Below are 16,491 nucleotides of genomic sequence, written 5' to 3'. Positions count from 1 at the left end.
AGTTGTCAGCGGAATAACAGTAATCAGGTAAAAAAAAAGCCATATATTCTAAAATCATTACTATTATTTTGAAAACGTGTTCTATACTTCCTAAAAATCATAAATTAATATTTATGTTCCCATTCTCACTCAAATTAATATCCTATCTCCTTCAAGCAGTGTTTGCTATCAGGATCATCATTTCACTTTTATTTTGTCATTTAATAGCTGTGGTTTATTCCACACAGTTACAGTACCAAAACTTGTAATCTAATAGTTTTTCTGTAAACTAAACTATGGATACAACATGACACATCTCGGAAATAAAGCACTATCTTTTATATTTATTATTCATATTGATCCATTTAAGAATATTACACGATATGTGACACAAGTCACATTTAACTTTAATTTCATTTCATATCTGTGCAAGCATTATACACTTATATATTTTTTTAATAATACGAATGTATTTAATTAAAAAAAATTCTAACACTAAAGCTAACTCAAAAATTCACATTCAGTCGTCATTCACCCACCCGATGTTGTTCTGGGTGACTTCATTAAGCGGAACACAACAGAAGATGTGGAGGAAATCTTCATCAGCATCTCCTCTTGTGCTCAACAGAGGAAAGAAAGTCACCACAGGTTCAGAACCACTACAGGGAGGGCTGAACTGTCCCGTTAGGGTAAAGAACATCCCATGATGATCAGTTACAAAAAAAAAAAAAAAAAAAGTTATGTGACATCATCACAACTCCACTCCTCTCTCCAAAAAGAGCTGCTGCAGTTTCTCCTCGAGAGCTGCACTGGTGCCACGGAGCCCTTTTACCACCCGAGACGCCCACACAAAGTATTCTTGAACCCTTTCCGCTGTCCAACCTGTCAACACAGATGCAAGACAGTATAATTAGAGGCTGGAAATGTATTCATCTCCGGAGCAGCAGTTTTAAAGTCTCACCTGTGCGAGTGCAGCGATTGAGGTCCCGCAAGTTATACAACTTGTCAGCTAGTTTCACTAGCTTGGCCTGATGGCTGCGGTGCGGTGCGTGCTCCACTTGCAGCCGTATTATGGAGACAGATTTGTTTTGTTCTTCCACTAGATATTGGTGCAAGTGAATCCATGATGAAAAAGAAAAACCAAGTAAGATTTCCAGGAATTGTTGAAGACTGAACATAAGATGGCTTGATAAGTATGAGATCATGCAAATCTGAAATATGAATTCTACAACACGACACTGTAATCTCACCCATTTCTAGATTTTCTCCGCTCTTTCCCATATATTAGCATTACTTGAAGGCTTTGAGACCCGTGAATGTATCACCTACACTGAAGAACATATCAACAGACAGGTATGTAAAAACAAACACTGTTATTGTTATAAGACACTGGTATGATAATGCTACAATAATAATAATTCTTGAGGAAACTCTGTCCATCAGGTGTCAATGATTGACAGTCTAAGACTCCTTTGCCTGTTGTCCATCACAGAAAATGGTGAGTCTGATTCATTCTTGTATATAGATTCAATGTCTTAAGCAGTTTATTTAATGAACATCTGTTCAATAATGTGTTTAAATGTGTTTAATTCTCCCAAAGGTCTTTTGTCCAAAGACTGTAAATCTCTTAAAGCTCAGTACCTTCAGGTATGTTTATATTTATGAACTAGTCATTGACCGAAAGCTTCCTAAAGCCATATTATTTTATAAGAATGCCTTTAAAATGGATGATCTTAAATTACTGAAACTCTTTTGAGATTATGTTCTCTATGATGCTGTAAGTTGTCTCTTGTTTTAGAGTTATTGTATAGAGCACCTGCTGACGTTTGCAAACCTGAGGCAGCTGGGTCTGCTGGAAGAACAGCAAGCAGAGAAACACTGACAGTGATGGAGAGTAAAGTGGGGAAACTCGTCACTGACAAGACTGTAGGTGAGAATGTGGGTAAGTGCAATCTCTCATTCACTCTCTCTCTCTCTCATATTTATTACATTAACTACAATGTACACATGCATGCACTGGGTAGTTTCTTATGTTTCTAAAAAAAAAAAAAAATTCCTGTTCAAAATGATGCTGTTAACTTCATGATCATCTAATCTACACATACAGATACCAAAGTCAGATGAGGAATATGATCTTCGTGTTCCACGAGACATGGCATATGTTTTTAGTGGTGCTTATATTCCTCTGAGATGCAAACTGATCGGACAGGTTAGCTTTCAAAGAAGGCTTGGGCTGCTTTCTTGTTCTTGCTAAGCAACATTTGAAAGTGTTTGCTTCTGGCCTGTGCTGTCCGCAGGTGTTGGAGAGAGATGGTTGGACAGGTCTGGAGGAGGTTGCACGCATGCTGAATGGACAGGAATTTGCTGTAAAAGGTTTGAACAAAGAATTTGTTTGTATAAAGCTGTTTGTAAGCCAAGTAACATAATATGATGGTGTAGTATTTCAGAATATATTCATAATTATTTAGAATTTTTATCACACATTTTTGTCAGTTTTCTTTTGCTTAGAAAACTATTATCATCATTATTATTAATAATAATAATTTTTTTATTTAGTTTTTTTTCTATCAAGCCTTCATTTCCCGCTCTTTTGTCCTGTTTTTGTTTCAGGTGGCAGTAGTTCAGGAGCAAAACTGATGCTCAAAGGATTGTTCCAGTGATGTTTCTTGGTGGCTGCACCTTCAATGAGATCTCTGTACTCCGGTTCCTTGGCAAGGAAAGAGGTAAAGGATTCTAGAATGTATTTTGTGTTTTTGTAAATACTTATTACGTAAAAAAAAAAGGGAATATATGGTTCATATAAAATTGTCCATTTGAAAGGTTGCAGATTCATAGTGGTCACTACAGCCATCACAAACAGTGCACGGCTTCTGGAAGCATTACTGGATAACAGTGCTTGAGTCTGAGAAAACATTCCACAAGAGGACACTTTATGATCGATTCCAGGAGAGGACAAAAAAGACAGAATATGCCCTAATTATCCCGGACACCTAAATCATCCCAAAATTAATGTACTATTAGAGGGGATAGTAGATCTTAAAGGGATAGTTTTTTACCCACCCTCATGTTTCAAACCTGCATGACTTTGTTTCTTGTGCAGAACATAAAAAATATATTTTGAAGAATGTTTGTAACCAAACAGCTTAGGTGACCATTGACCTTTACTGTACGGGGGATTAAACACTGAAATGTTTCTCAAAATATTTTTATTTTATTTTTCACAGAAGAAAGAAAGTCATGCATGTCTGGAACGATATGAGGGTGAGTAAATTAGGACAGGATTGTCATTTTCAGGTGAAGTGTCTGCGCAGGTGTCATCTGAATTTATGAATGAAGAAAACTGCACTTTTTAAAAATGTTTTATACAGTTTGTTCAGAGTTTGTCATGCATGTAATAACTGATTCAGGACTGACCAATTAAATAGTTACTGGTGTCAGGTGTGTCTTTTAGCTCCAGTCAATTGAGTGAAATGTGCATATGGTCAAGTGGAAGTTAAACAGTTTATTTTTTAAATGCACAACAATGCTGCATACAATATGCACACAAATATGTGACCCTATACCACAAAACCAGTCTTAAGTAGCACGGGTATATTTGTAGCAATAGCCAACAATACATTGTATGGTTTAAAATTATCGATTTGTCTTTTATGCCAAAAATCATTAGGATATTAAGTAAAGATCATGTTCCATAAAGACATTTTGTAAATTTCCCACCGTAATTATATCAAAACTTTATTTTTGATTAGTAATATGCAATGCTAAGGACTCAATTTGGACAACTGTAAAGGTGATTTTTTCAAAAATCGGATTTTTTTGCACCCTCAGATTCCAGATTTTCAAATAGTTGTCTCTCGGCCAAATATTGTCCTATCCTAACAAACCATACATCAATGGAAAGCTTATTTATTCAGCTTTGAGATTTCAAAAAAATTACACTTGTGACTGGTTTTGTGGTCCAGGGTCACATATGGTACATGTGATACACTTTGTTATGAGATGTGTTTAATGTTATTTATTATGTAAAATAAATTCAACCTATCATGAAAAGCAGCTAGTTTTAAACACAAATGTCGTAATGGAAAAAGCTAACAGAAAAATATGCAAGATAATAGACATTAAACATAAATAGTGCAATGAACAGAGACACAGGATATTCCTTAATAAATAAACGGTAAGATCGACCATTATTATTGCTGCACAATTATTTATTTGTCGCTATACATTACCATAGTACATTATTCATGGAAAAAATAAGGAGTGGTCGTTTAAAAATGTTTCTGAGGTCATGCAGGAACAATCCGTCTGTTTGACACATCCTCGCGCATGCGCAGAAAAGCTCAAAACAGCCAATCAGAGCAGCGGCGCTGTTTTGACGCATATTTTGAATCAGACAGAAACGGTGCGCGCACAATTGTAGGTGCGAAGACTGTACAGTGAAATATTCCTTTATAAAATACAAATAAACAGCGAAGATCCTTGTCCTGGGGCGAGGATGAGGAAGAGGTGAGTATGTTTGCTGATATGATATGATATGATATGATATTAATCTACGAATGCAGAGACACAGATTTAAGCATGTGTGTCATTTGATCAAAATTTAGCTTGAGTTGTAACGTTAGCTTGTTTTGAAGATGATAACATTAGCATTGTATTTTAATGCACACACGCGATTAACGTGTAACGTTACTGCTGTTGTCAGATAACAAGTGTTTTCAGCTCTTTTAACTCCTCCAGCTTGTATGAGTGGGTGGGTTGTATAAAGTCATAGCAAACATTTTATACAGTGCTTTGTGCATTCAGTGAATGAACATATGAAAACGCATTTCTAAACACCTGAGTAGATAATGATGTAGTAACTGTTAATGTTATTAATGGACGTAACTTAATCACTGGTGGATATCTATAAGTACACATCTGTTAGAATAGATGTTTATCGACGCTGTGTTTCTGCTCTTTCTCTAAATGACTTCAGTGAGGTGATTGCTGCAGAGTCGGTGGCATGTCTGAATAAAGCTCTCTGCCACCTGAAGGACATCTGGGAGGAAATTGGCATCCCGGAGGATCAGAGATTAGAAAGGACAAATGTGGTTAAGAATCATGTCAAAGTGAGTGTTGAGTTGTGCTTGAGTAACAACTGATGAATCCCAAGAAAGAGTGTTTTCAGTGATGAACTAACAAAACGTGTACTTTAGAGTCTTCTGGACATGATGATAGCTGAGGAAGAGAGTCTGCGGAAACGTCTGACGGCCAGTATTGAGAAATGTCAAAATGAGTTGAGTAAATTGTGTTTGGAACTACAGCTCCCCCCATTTCAGGTAAGTTTTTGCTCTGGATACAACCTTTAAACAACACAAAATGTTAAAGCAGCACAACAAACTTTTTCCTGAGCACCAAATCATTATATAAGAAGGATTTCTGAAGGATCATGTGACACTGAAGACTGGAGTAATGCTTGCTGAAGATTCAGCTTTGTCATCACAGGAATCAATTACATTTCAAAATGTAAAAGTTATTTTAAATTATAATATTATTTCACAATATAACTGTTTTTACTGTATTATTGATCAGATAAATGCAGTCTTGGTGAGCATTAATGATTCTAAACTAAAAAATGGCTTCGTAGCTAATACACTAAAAGCCACATAACTCCGTTTTTGATTTTATGGGGTCCCTCCAGAATGAAAAAAAAACAAACAAACATGTTTTTTGTTGTTCTGGTTCATTATCATTTCAGGAGGACAGAAGTAGCACTATGCTACAGCAGGAAAAAGACCTCCGGACACGTCTTGAAGTGATGTTAAAGGAGAAGAATCAGAGAACGCAAGCACTCAAAGCCTTCACCGAGCAGGATCAGGATCTGTGTGACCTGCTCTGCTTCCAGCCGTTTTCTATCTCTGCTGATTCTGTTCCGTCCCTGGAACAGCTGGAGAAATTCCGTCAACACATCTCCTCTCTCACTGCTGAGAAAGTATGACAATACATCTTTGTTTTAAATACTACACTCTCAAAAAGGTCTCAGTCTGTTATTGAAGTACTGTGTTCAGTTTGATATACAGTGTTTTATATATATTTAAAGGAACGAAGACGTAAGGTATTTGTCACATTGAAGAAGCAAATAATACTTTGCATGGACGATCTGGATCAGTTGCCTGAGACCAGTTTTGAGAAGGATGTCGTATGTGAAGATGAAGAGAGCTTTTGCTTGTCTAAAGAAAACCTTGATTCACTCAAAGTCCTCCTTCACCAGGTGCAACAAAAGCTGAATCTGACATACTGTAAACATTGTTAAGCAGTTATATAATACAGTATTTATCATTTCAGTTGGAGAGCAGAAAGGCAGAGAATGAACGTGTCTGTGGCTCTTATCGGGAGAAGATCCATGAACTATGGGAACGGTTGCAGATTCCACAGGAAGAGCGTGAAGCAATTTCTGAGCACATGACCCTGTCAAAAAAAAGAAACATGGAAGCTGTTAGTAACCTTTTGACAATTTGCCTCTATGAAAAAAAATAGAGAAAATAAACTTGATTTTCTCCCCTTACTTCAATTATACAACGTTGCATGAATTAAGGCTTCCAAATGTCCAATCATTGTATTAAACAATTTTTATGTCCTCTACTGTCAGTTACAAGCTGAGGTCAAACGTCTTGAGGAACTGAAGCTTAAAAGTATTCAGAATGTTACTGAGGCCATTCGGAACGAGATTGCGGTGTTCTGGGATAAGTGCTTTTATAGCACTGACCAACGGCAAGCTTTTGTGTCCTATTATGATGGTGAGTTGTCATTTTTGTGAATTATTTACACTGTTGACTGTCTTTTGTAATGGAATTAAGGTTTAAAGGGTTTTTTTCTTCTCTCAGATGATTTCAGTGAGGAACTCCTGAGTTTGCATGATGCAGAAAAAGTGCAGCTTAAACAGTATTATGAGGATCATAAAGATCTTTTTGAAGGTGTTCACAAATGGGAGGAAAGCTGGAGACTTTTCTTAGAGCTTGAAGTAAGTTGAACTGACTGAAAATATTCATCAAGTTTTTGCATCACCTAACACTCTGTGTTTTGTGGTAGGAAAAGGCCAAAGATCCAACCAGATTTACCAACAGAGGAGGAAACCTTCTGAAGGAGGAGAAACAACGGGCTGATCTGGTCAAAGGTCTCCCCAAGGTAATTATGACACATGTGTACACTACCATACAAAAGTTTGGGGTGAGGGAGATTTTAAAAAATATATATATATATATATATATATATATATATATATATATATACACAGGTCCTTCTCAAAAAATTAGCATATTGTGAAAAAGTTCATTATTTTCCATAATGTAATGATAAAAATTAAACTTTTATATATTTTAGATTCATTGCACACCAACTGAAATATTTCAGGTCTTTTATTGTTTTAATACTGATGATTTTGGAATACAGCTCATGAAAACCCAAAATTCCTATCTCCAAAAATTAGCATATTTCATCCGACCAATAAAAGAAAAGTGTTTTTAATACAAAAAAAGTCAACCTTCAAATAATTATGTTCAGTTATGCACTCAATACTTGGTCGGGAATCCTTTTGCAGAAATGGCTGCTTCAATGCGGCGTGGCATGGAGGCAATCAGCCTGTGGCACTGCTGAGGTGTTATGGAGGCCCAGGATGCTTCGATAGCGGCCTTAAGCTCATCCAGAGTGTTGGGTCTTGCGTCTCTCAACTTTCTCTTCACAATATCCCACAGATTCTCTATGGGGTTCAGGTCAGGAGAGTTGGCAGGCCAATTGAGCACAGTAATACCATGGTCAGTAAACCATTTACCAGTGGTTTTGGCACTGTGAGCAGGTGCCAGGTCGTGCTGAAAAACGAAATCTTCATCTCCATAAAGCTTTTCAGCAGATGGAAGCATGAAGTGCTCCAAAATCTCCTGATAGCTAGCTGCATTGACCCTGCCCTTGATAAAACACAGTGGACCAACACCAGCAGCTGACATGGCACCCCAGACCATCACTGACTGTGGGTACTTGACACTGGACTTCATGCATTTTGGCATTTCCTTCTCCCTAGTCTTCCTCCAGACTCTGGCACCTTGATTTCCGAATGACATGCAAAATTTGCTTTCATCCGAAAAAAGTACTTTGGACCACTGAGCAACAGTCCAGTGCTGCTTCTCTGTAGCCCAGGTCAGGCGCTTCTGCCGCTGTTTCTGGTTCGAAAGCACACGCCTGTGCACGGTGGCTCTGGATGTTTCTACTCCAGACTCAGTCCACTGCTTCCTCAGGTCCCCCAAGGTCTGGAATCGGTCCTTCTCCACAATCTTCCTCAGGGTCCGGTCACCTCTTCTCGTTGTGCAGCGTTTTTTGCCACACTTTTTCCTTCCCACAGACTTCCCACTGAGGTGCCTTGATACAGCACTCTGGGAACAGCCTATTCGTTCAGAAATTTCTTTCTCTGTCTTACCCTCTCGCTTGAGGGTGTCAATGATGGCCTTCTGGACAGCAGTCAGGTCGGCAGTCTTACCCATGATTGCGGTTTTGAGTAATGAACCAGGCTGGGAGTTTTTAAAAGCCTCAGGAATCTTTTGCAGGTGTTTAGAGTTAATTAGTTGATTCAGATGATTAGGTTAATAGCTCGTTTAGAGAACCTTTTCATGATATGCTAATTTTTTGAGATAGGAATTTTGGGGTTTTCATGAGCTGTATGCCAAAATCATCAGTATTAAAACAATAAAAGACCTGAAATATTTCAGTTGGTGTGCAATGAATCTAAAATATATGAAAGTTAAATTTTTATCATTACATTATGGAAAATAATGAACTTTTTCACAATATGCAAATTTTTTGAGAAGGACCTGTATATAAATACGTTAATTCAGCAAGGACTCTTAAATTTGAAGCTTCTTTACATTGTTTGAAAGATATCTAATTTTAATAATCTTTTGACCTTTTTTATTCATCAAAGAATCCTGAAAAAATGTATATGGCTTCTACAAAATAATTAAGCAGCACAATTGTTTCAACATTGATTATAATAGAAATGTTTCTTGAGAGCCAAATCAGCATATTAGAATGATTTCTGAAAGGGATACTCCACTCCAAAATGAAAATTTAGTCATTAATCACTTACCCCCATGTCGTTCCAAACCCGTGAAAGCTTTGTTCGTCTTCCGAACACGATTTATGAGATTTTGGATGAAAACCGGGAGGCTTGTGACCTCGTGACTGGCAAATAAATAACAGTGTCAAGGTCCATAAAAGGTACAAAAGTCGTCGTCAGAATACTCCATCTGCCATCAGACGTGCAATCTGGGTTATATGAAGAGACGGAGACTGGGTTTGTAAGTGAAGAAAACAAAAATAATGACTTTATTCAACAATTCCTTTGTCAACAGTCTCCTTTGTGTCTCTCCATATGACTGTATGCTGCGTATGCTCTTCTGTGTCAAGGATGCACTGTTTTCTTTCAAATCAAAGCTAAATACACATAGAAACAGCGCATCCTTGTGGCGCGGATGATACAGAAGAGCATACACAGCATACGGTGATATGGAGAGACACAGAGGAGACTGTTGACAAAGAAATTGTTGAATAAAATTGTTATTTTTGTTTGTATTAAGACGAACTAAGCTTTTACGGGTTTGGAATGACATGGGGGTAAGTGATTAATGACAAAATTTTCATTTTGGGGTGGAGTATCCCTTGAAGGATCACTGAGGACTGGAGTAATTGTTGCTGAAAATTCAACTTTATTTATATTTAATATAACTGTAATTTATCATAGGAATAAATATATATTAAAATGAAAAACAGCTATTTTTAAATTTAATATAATATCTGTTTGACTGTATTTTTGATCCAATAACTGCCGTCTTGGTGTCTTTATAAACTTTGCCAACCTCTAACTTTTGGACAGTAGTATATTAGGTTATAAGGTTAGCCATTAGTAATGGAGTCTCTCTCATTTAGCTTGAGAAGAAGCTGAAGGCTGAGATTGAACAGTGGGAACATGAACAGAACAGAGAGTTCCAGGTGAATGGTCAGAAGTTCATGCAGTTTGTTACTGATCAATGGGAGACGTACCGGCTGGAGAAAGAGCGGGAAAAACAGGAGCGGGTATGTATTTCACTTTACTGGGCATAGGAATATACCTGTACTCCAGAGCTGTGAACTAGAATTCTGATTTTATACATTAACCCAAATTTGCTGAGTAGTTTGAATTTATGAATTATGCATTACTAGAGAATGACCAGTTCTGAAACCATGAAGATTTAATATTGATAGATTTTCATAATACAATAACTTTCATGCAGCAACTAAAGAAGAGTAAGCAGACAGAGGAGGACATGGTCTATGGCACTGTGATCCGGACACCAACTAAACGAAGATTTCTGGGCAGCACAACACCTTGTAAACCTCGAAAGGCAAGTACAATAGGACTATTTTTCCTGATGAAGACAGCAGAATTCAAGTCAATGTGAAACCCTGTTCACAGCCCTGTAATGTGTCATATTTCTAGGGATGCACGATAAATATCGCACAATATTTAATGTGCATCTCATCAGTAAAGCCGGTTCTGTAATCAGCGGTAAATCTCTACTGACGAGATACACATAAATATTGTGCCGATATTTATCGTGCATTCCTACATATTTCTGAGTGAAAAAGTGTATTGCAATATAAAACATGCAAAGCAGGACTTGACTTTATCCATTGGAAATTGATTGGGTTGTGAAAAGTGGGTGTTCATGTTGGTTTTATTCTCATTAAACACCTTGATGAACACATTTTTTATTTTAATTTTAAATGAATGCATGGCTGTTTCAGTATTAACTCTTTGGCGTTTCCTCAGCTAAACGCCACCTCCAGTACTGGCACTTCTAACAGCACTATCCGATCTGTCTTTGGTGGTACTGTCTGTCATTCTCCTATATTGCGTCCTCCGATTTCAGCAAGCAAGGTCAGTGAACGGCTGTAACAACACCATTGTTCTCAAGCTTTTAATTAACTAATTTGCCCAATCCTTTACTGATGAACAAAGTTAATGTGTAACTTCTTCCCTTACACGTCTTTTTTCAAAGCAGGGCAATGTGAAGACTCCAGACCATGGCAAACCTCCTCATCAAGGTTTGCTAGAATGCAATAAGGAGAATATCTGTCATCTAACTGGTGGTGTGGCTGGGATGACGAAGGTACAAGCTAGTCCACTGCGTAACTTCAGCATTAACTCTGTCGCAGGCACTTATTCAGAATTTCAGGTGAACTCGTCTTCATCTTCTCCATCAGTAACTCACAGTCTGGTCAAAGAGAGCAAGAGCTTGAACTGAATTGTGTTTTAAAGGAATAGCCTTAGAAACCCAAAAATTACAATTTGCTGAAAATGTAATTGCCCTCAGGCCATCCAAAATGTAGATGACTTTGTTTCTTTATCAGAACAGATTTGGGAGAAAAAAAATATATTGCATCACTTGCTCACAAATGGATCCTCTGCAGTGAATGGGTGCCGTCGGAATGAGAGTCCAAACTGCTGATTAGAACATCACAGTAAACCACAAGTAATCCACGTGACTCCAGTCCATCAATTCATTTCTGAAAAAAAAAAGATAAATCCATCATTAAGATATTTTAAACTCTATCCGTAATATTGCTTTCTCCAGTTAAAAAGTCATCTTGTCTGAATCCGGAGAGAAATATGCACTCTTTACAAGAGATAACAGTCTCATATCTGTGGTTTTTGAACAGGGGATGGACTTGAGGAAGCATTATTATGGATTATGGACTATGGCTAGACACAACAGTTTGAAGTTAAACTGTGTAAATGATGGATTGGTTATTTTTTGTTTTTTACAACCATGCAGCTTTTCACTTTACAAGACGTTAATTAATGGACTGGAGTGGTGTGGATTATTGTGATGTTTTTATCAGCTGTTTGTTCTCTCATTCTGACGGCACCCATTCACTGCAGAGGATCCATTGGTGGGCAAGTATGTAATAATACATTTTCTCCAAATCTGTTCCCAACAAACTCATCTACATCTTGGATGGCCTAGGAGTGAATGAATTTTCAGCAAATTTTAATTCTTTGGAGTGAACTATTCCGTTAAGTGTAAAAGTATATAAATGCCTATTTTTAAAAAAATGATGATACTGGCATAATGTTATGCTAATAAAAAACTTGTTTCTAAAGGAATTTGTCAAGCCTGAATCCATAAAATCAAGGTTTGTTAGAGATTTATTTCCAAACATCCTCAATTTTGTCTAACTGTATGGTTAAACACTGCTTAAACACACTTTGATGTGCTAACACTGTATGTAATCACTTTTACTAAAGTAACACTTTTATATATTTAACTAAACACTTTTATAAAGTATGTAGGGACAATGCACTTGGATGTTAATTACTGATAAATAACCTCTTATGGGTTGATCGAGACTGACAGGGTATAAAGGGGTTTATTTTGCAGTAATGATTGGCTGACTGTATTGTTAAATGAATACTGAACTTACCGAATTATATCTAATATAGTTACATTCTTTTAACAGAACAGGCAAGTAGGACATGTTCCATATGATAAATTTATACAAACAAATAAAGTTTTCATGGACCTCTGAAGGCATTTGTGATGCATGTATAATATCTGATTAGTTGTGCTTTTATACATCCTCTTGTGCTCTCTTTGGCTGTGTTTTTTTTTTTATTTTATTTTTTTCCTAATCCACATTTATAAACCAAGACTATCTATATTTATTTACAATTCAGTTAATGCCTGACTGCCATTATCTGTCACTCTGTCTTTATTATTTTTTGCCTGTAAATATATCCAGTATATATTATGAATTACATCATTTCATATCAGTGTTCAGATGCATATTTTCATGTCAAAATGTCTCTTAATCTGTCATTTTCTTGTCACAGCGAGACCTCTCCAAGTCATCTAAATCAAAACACGTACCTGAAATCCTGAACTCAACCATCATTAAGCTTTAACTCTACTGCATGCATGCATACTAGGACTGGGATCTTTAGATGATGGCTTATGGGTTCTTGTTCTTTTAGCTTTAGCTATGCATTTTATATGTAAATGAAGGTAATACAGTAACGTAAAAAGGTTTTTTCCCCCCTTCCTGTTTTTTTTTTTTTTTTTTTTTTTTTTTTTTTTTTTTTTTTTTTTGTCGCATTGTTTTTTTTTTCATCATCAAACAAATTTTAAGATTACACAAAGATAATGCAAGTAAATACAAAATGCAGTTTTTAAATGATTATTTCATTTATTAAGGGAAAAAAGCTGTCCAAACCTACCTGGCCCTATGTGAAAAATGAATTGCCCACTCCTGTTAAAAAAATGAAAGAACTGTGATTAACCACATTATTTAAGAAAGCTAAGTTAAATTTCACTGGTCACACCCAGGCCTGAGTACTGCCAGACCTGTTGAATCAAGAAATCACTTCAATAGAAGCTGTCTGATAAAGTGAAGCATGCTTAAAGAACAACACATCATGCCACGATCTAAAGAAATACAAGAACAGATGAGAAACAAAATAGGTGACATGTATCAGTCTGAAAAGGGTCATAAAGCCATTTCTAAGGCTTTGGAACTCCAGCGAACCACAGTGAGAGCCATTATTCACAAATGGAGAAAACTTGGAACAGTGGTGAACCTTTCCAGGAGTGGCCGGCCTACCAGAATTACTCCAAGAGCACAACGACGACTCATCCAAGAGGTCACAGAAGAACCCAGAACAGCATCTAAAGAACTGCAGGCCTCAGTTGCCTCAATTTAGGTCAGTGTTCATGGTTCAACAATAAGAAAGAGACTGGGCAAAAAATGGCATCCATGGGAGAGTTCCAAGACGAAAACCGCTGCTGACCAAAAAGAACACAAAGGTTCATCTCACATTTGCCAAAAAATAACCTGATTATCCCCAAGACTTTTGGGCAAATATTCTGTGGACTGATGAGACAAAAGTTTTGCTTTTTGGAAGGTGTGTGTACCATTTCATCTGGCAAAAAACCAACACACATAAAAAGAACATCATACCAGCAGTAAAATATGGTGGTGGTAGTGTGATGGTCTGGGGCTGCTTTGCATCTTCAGGAGCTGGATGACTTGCTGATGGAAGCATGAATTCTGCACTTTATCAAAAAATCCTGAAGGAGAATGTCCGGCTGTCAGTTTGTGCACTCAAGCTCAAGCACACTTGGGTTCTGCAGCAGGACAATGATCCCAAACACAGCAGCAAGTCCACCTCTGAATGGCTCAAGAAAAACAAAATGAAGGTCTGGACTTAAATCCCATTGAGATGCTGTAGCATGACCTTAAACCGTCCATTCGTGCTCAAACTCTCCAATGTGGCTAAATTAAAACAATTCTGTAAACAAGAGCAGGCAAAAATTCCTCCACAGTGATGTGAAAGACTCATTACTAGTTATCACAAATGCTTGATTGCAGTTGTTGCTGGGTGGCACAACCAGTTATTAGTTTTCACATACTTTTACTTTTTCACATAGTGCCAGGTAGGTTTGGACAGATTTGTTTCCACCTTAATAAATGAAATCATTATTTCAAAACTGCATTTTCTATTTACTAGGGTTGTCTTTGTGTAATATTAAAATTTGTTTGATGATCTCAATCTTTTAAGTGTGACAAATGTAAATAATTATAAAAAAAAAAACAGGAAGGGGCAAAAAACATTTTACGGCCCTGTGCATATTTAAATGTCTTTTCGTGGGATTCTACATGTATGTTCACTTTAACACTAGGACAAGCACTGCTTTATATGTACTTGTAACAAATGAATGTGCATTTTAATGTTACAACTGCTCAGCTGTTCCTAACAAATTAAGACTAAAGAAATATTAAGTACTTGTTATTTCTCATTATTGGCAATATTGTCAAAAACACAATGTATTTTAATGTTTCTTTTGAATGTTTTGCACAATGTAAAAATAAAAACTTTATTGCATTCTTTATTATATTGTACAATTCACTTACAGTTCACTTCTGAACATTCTGTGAGTGCTGTCATTATTTTAGTCACACTGTTTCTACTGTTCCTAATATCTAAGATATTTGAATCTTGAAATCTGTTTTATTCCAAACAAGTTTCTGTATAATTTATGGATTTAAGCAGTTGTTATATTCTTCAAGCATATAAATTCACATCCAGCTGTTGCTCTTATTTAGCAACTTGTTAGCAATTTTAAAAATAATGAGTAAATTACATATAAGGATATTAATAATTGAGCCACCATAATAGAAGGCTTTAATCTTACTAGGACAACTGTATTCTGAATATATTTGTTTTTGAACAGAAAACTGATCAGTTGGAAAAATCATGGTTAGGCTACAACCCAAAAATATAAAAAAATAGCATTAGCTTGTCTAACAGACATTTCTTGCTGGAAGAAGGACCATCACCTTCAACTCAACCTTGCCAAGACAGAACTGCTCGTGGTTCCAGCAAACCCATCGTTTCATCACAATTTCACCATCCAGTTAGGCACATCAACCATAACTCCTTCAAAAACAGCCAAAAACCTTGGAGTTATGATTGATGATCAGCTGACTTTCTCAGACCACATTACTAAAACTGTCCGGTCCTGCAGATTTGCTTTACTCAGCTTCAAGAAGATCATGCCCTTTCTTTCGGAACATGCTCTGTCCAGGCTGGACTATTGCAATGCTCTCTTGGCAGGTCTTCCAGCCAGTTCTATCAAACCTTTACAATTAATTCAGAACACGGCTGCAAGATAATTTTTTAATGAGACAAAAAGAATGCACGTCACACCTCTGTTAATCAACTTGCACTGGCTACCAATAGCTGCTTGCATAAAATTCTAGGCATTAATGTTTGCCTACAAAACCACCACTGGCTCTGCACCCCTTTACCTAAATTCATTACTTCAGACTTACAGTATGTGCCCTCTAGAAGCTTGAGTTCTGCAAGTGAACGTTGCTTGATTGTGCCATCCCAAAGAGGCACAAAATCACTTTCACAGACTTTTAAATTAAATGTTCCCTCCTGGTGGAATGACCTGTTATTTATTATAGAATAAATTATAATAAAAAAAAAGCAAAAAAAAAGACCTCTAACAGTAACTTGCTCTATTCTTTTTTTATTCTGATTTCTTTTTATTTTTTATACTTAAAAAAACCCTTTATCCGTGTACTGCGTTAAGCTAACTGGGACTTGTATAGCACTTGCGTATAATTGCTCTTTTGTTGATTTAGATTTCTTCCATTGTCCTCATTTGTAAGTCGCTTTGGATAAAAGCGTCTGCTAAATGACTAAATGTACATGTAAGATTAAAGATTTTAAGTTTTAAGTCATTTAGATTTTAAGGAACCCTACAAATACCATTACAACCATTACAAACCATCAGCTTTTAACTATTAAAACCATCAAAATCATTTTCTGAAGTGTGTTTGGGGACATATTCCATTAGGATTTAGCGGTTTTAACAAGCCACCAATAGAAGGCAACCAATTACCAGTAGAAACCCACAGGGTCCATTACAGTTTCCATTA

General features: G+C 36.6%; 2 protein-coding genes across 9 annotated transcripts; both read left to right on the top strand.

The window, feature by feature from the left end:
* Nucleotides 1–16: 16 nt before the first annotated feature.
* On the top strand, nucleotides 17–2,354 carry LOC109067492 (vacuolar protein sorting-associated protein 33B-like). The gene is made up of 6 exons (XM_042728222.1): nucleotides 17–1,123; nucleotides 1,240–1,332; nucleotides 1,423–1,477; nucleotides 1,580–1,626; nucleotides 1,778–1,909; nucleotides 2,277–2,354. Exons 1-5 carry the CDS (start codon nucleotides 1,103–1,105, stop codon nucleotides 1,859–1,861), a joined length of 300 nt encoding a protein of 99 aa, XP_042584156.1. The 5' UTR covers nucleotides 17–1,102; the 3' UTR covers nucleotides 1,862–1,909; nucleotides 2,277–2,354.
* Nucleotides 2,355–2,589: 235 nt separating this feature from the next.
* On the top strand, nucleotides 2,590–13,110 carry LOC109065730 (protein regulator of cytokinesis 1-like). 8 transcript variants are annotated; one of them, XM_042728217.1, is made up of 15 exons: nucleotides 2,590–2,702; nucleotides 4,955–5,087; nucleotides 5,175–5,297; nucleotides 5,717–5,950; nucleotides 6,059–6,229; nucleotides 6,304–6,453; nucleotides 6,608–6,755; nucleotides 6,843–6,979; nucleotides 7,048–7,143; nucleotides 9,931–10,077; nucleotides 10,275–10,385; nucleotides 10,814–10,921; nucleotides 11,043–11,219; nucleotides 12,149–12,180; nucleotides 12,878–13,110. In XM_042728217.1, exons 3-15 carry the CDS (start codon nucleotides 5,187–5,189, stop codon nucleotides 12,924–12,926), a joined length of 1,671 nt encoding a protein of 556 aa, XP_042584151.1. In that variant the 5' UTR covers nucleotides 2,590–2,702; nucleotides 4,955–5,087; nucleotides 5,175–5,186; the 3' UTR covers nucleotides 12,927–13,110. The 8 variants fall into 8 exon arrangements, with proteins under 8 accessions (XP_042584151.1, XP_042584144.1, XP_042584145.1 ...); XM_042728210.1 differs by lacking the exon at nucleotides 2,590–2,702 and adding an exon at nucleotides 4,193–4,485; XM_042728211.1 differs by lacking the exon at nucleotides 2,590–2,702 and adding an exon at nucleotides 4,195–4,485 and having other exon boundaries at nucleotides 11,046–11,219.
* The last annotated feature ends 3,381 nt before the right edge of the window (nucleotides 13,111–16,491 follow it).

Source organism: Cyprinus carpio, chromosome B7 (genome assembly GCF_018340385.1).
Source record: "Cyprinus carpio isolate SPL01 chromosome B7, ASM1834038v1, whole genome shotgun sequence".
NCBI lineage: Eukaryota > Metazoa > Chordata > Actinopteri > Cypriniformes > Cyprinidae > Cyprinus > Cyprinus carpio.
The sequence above is the reverse complement of the archived record's forward strand: the minus strand, read 5'-3'. Positions and strand labels throughout refer to the sequence as shown.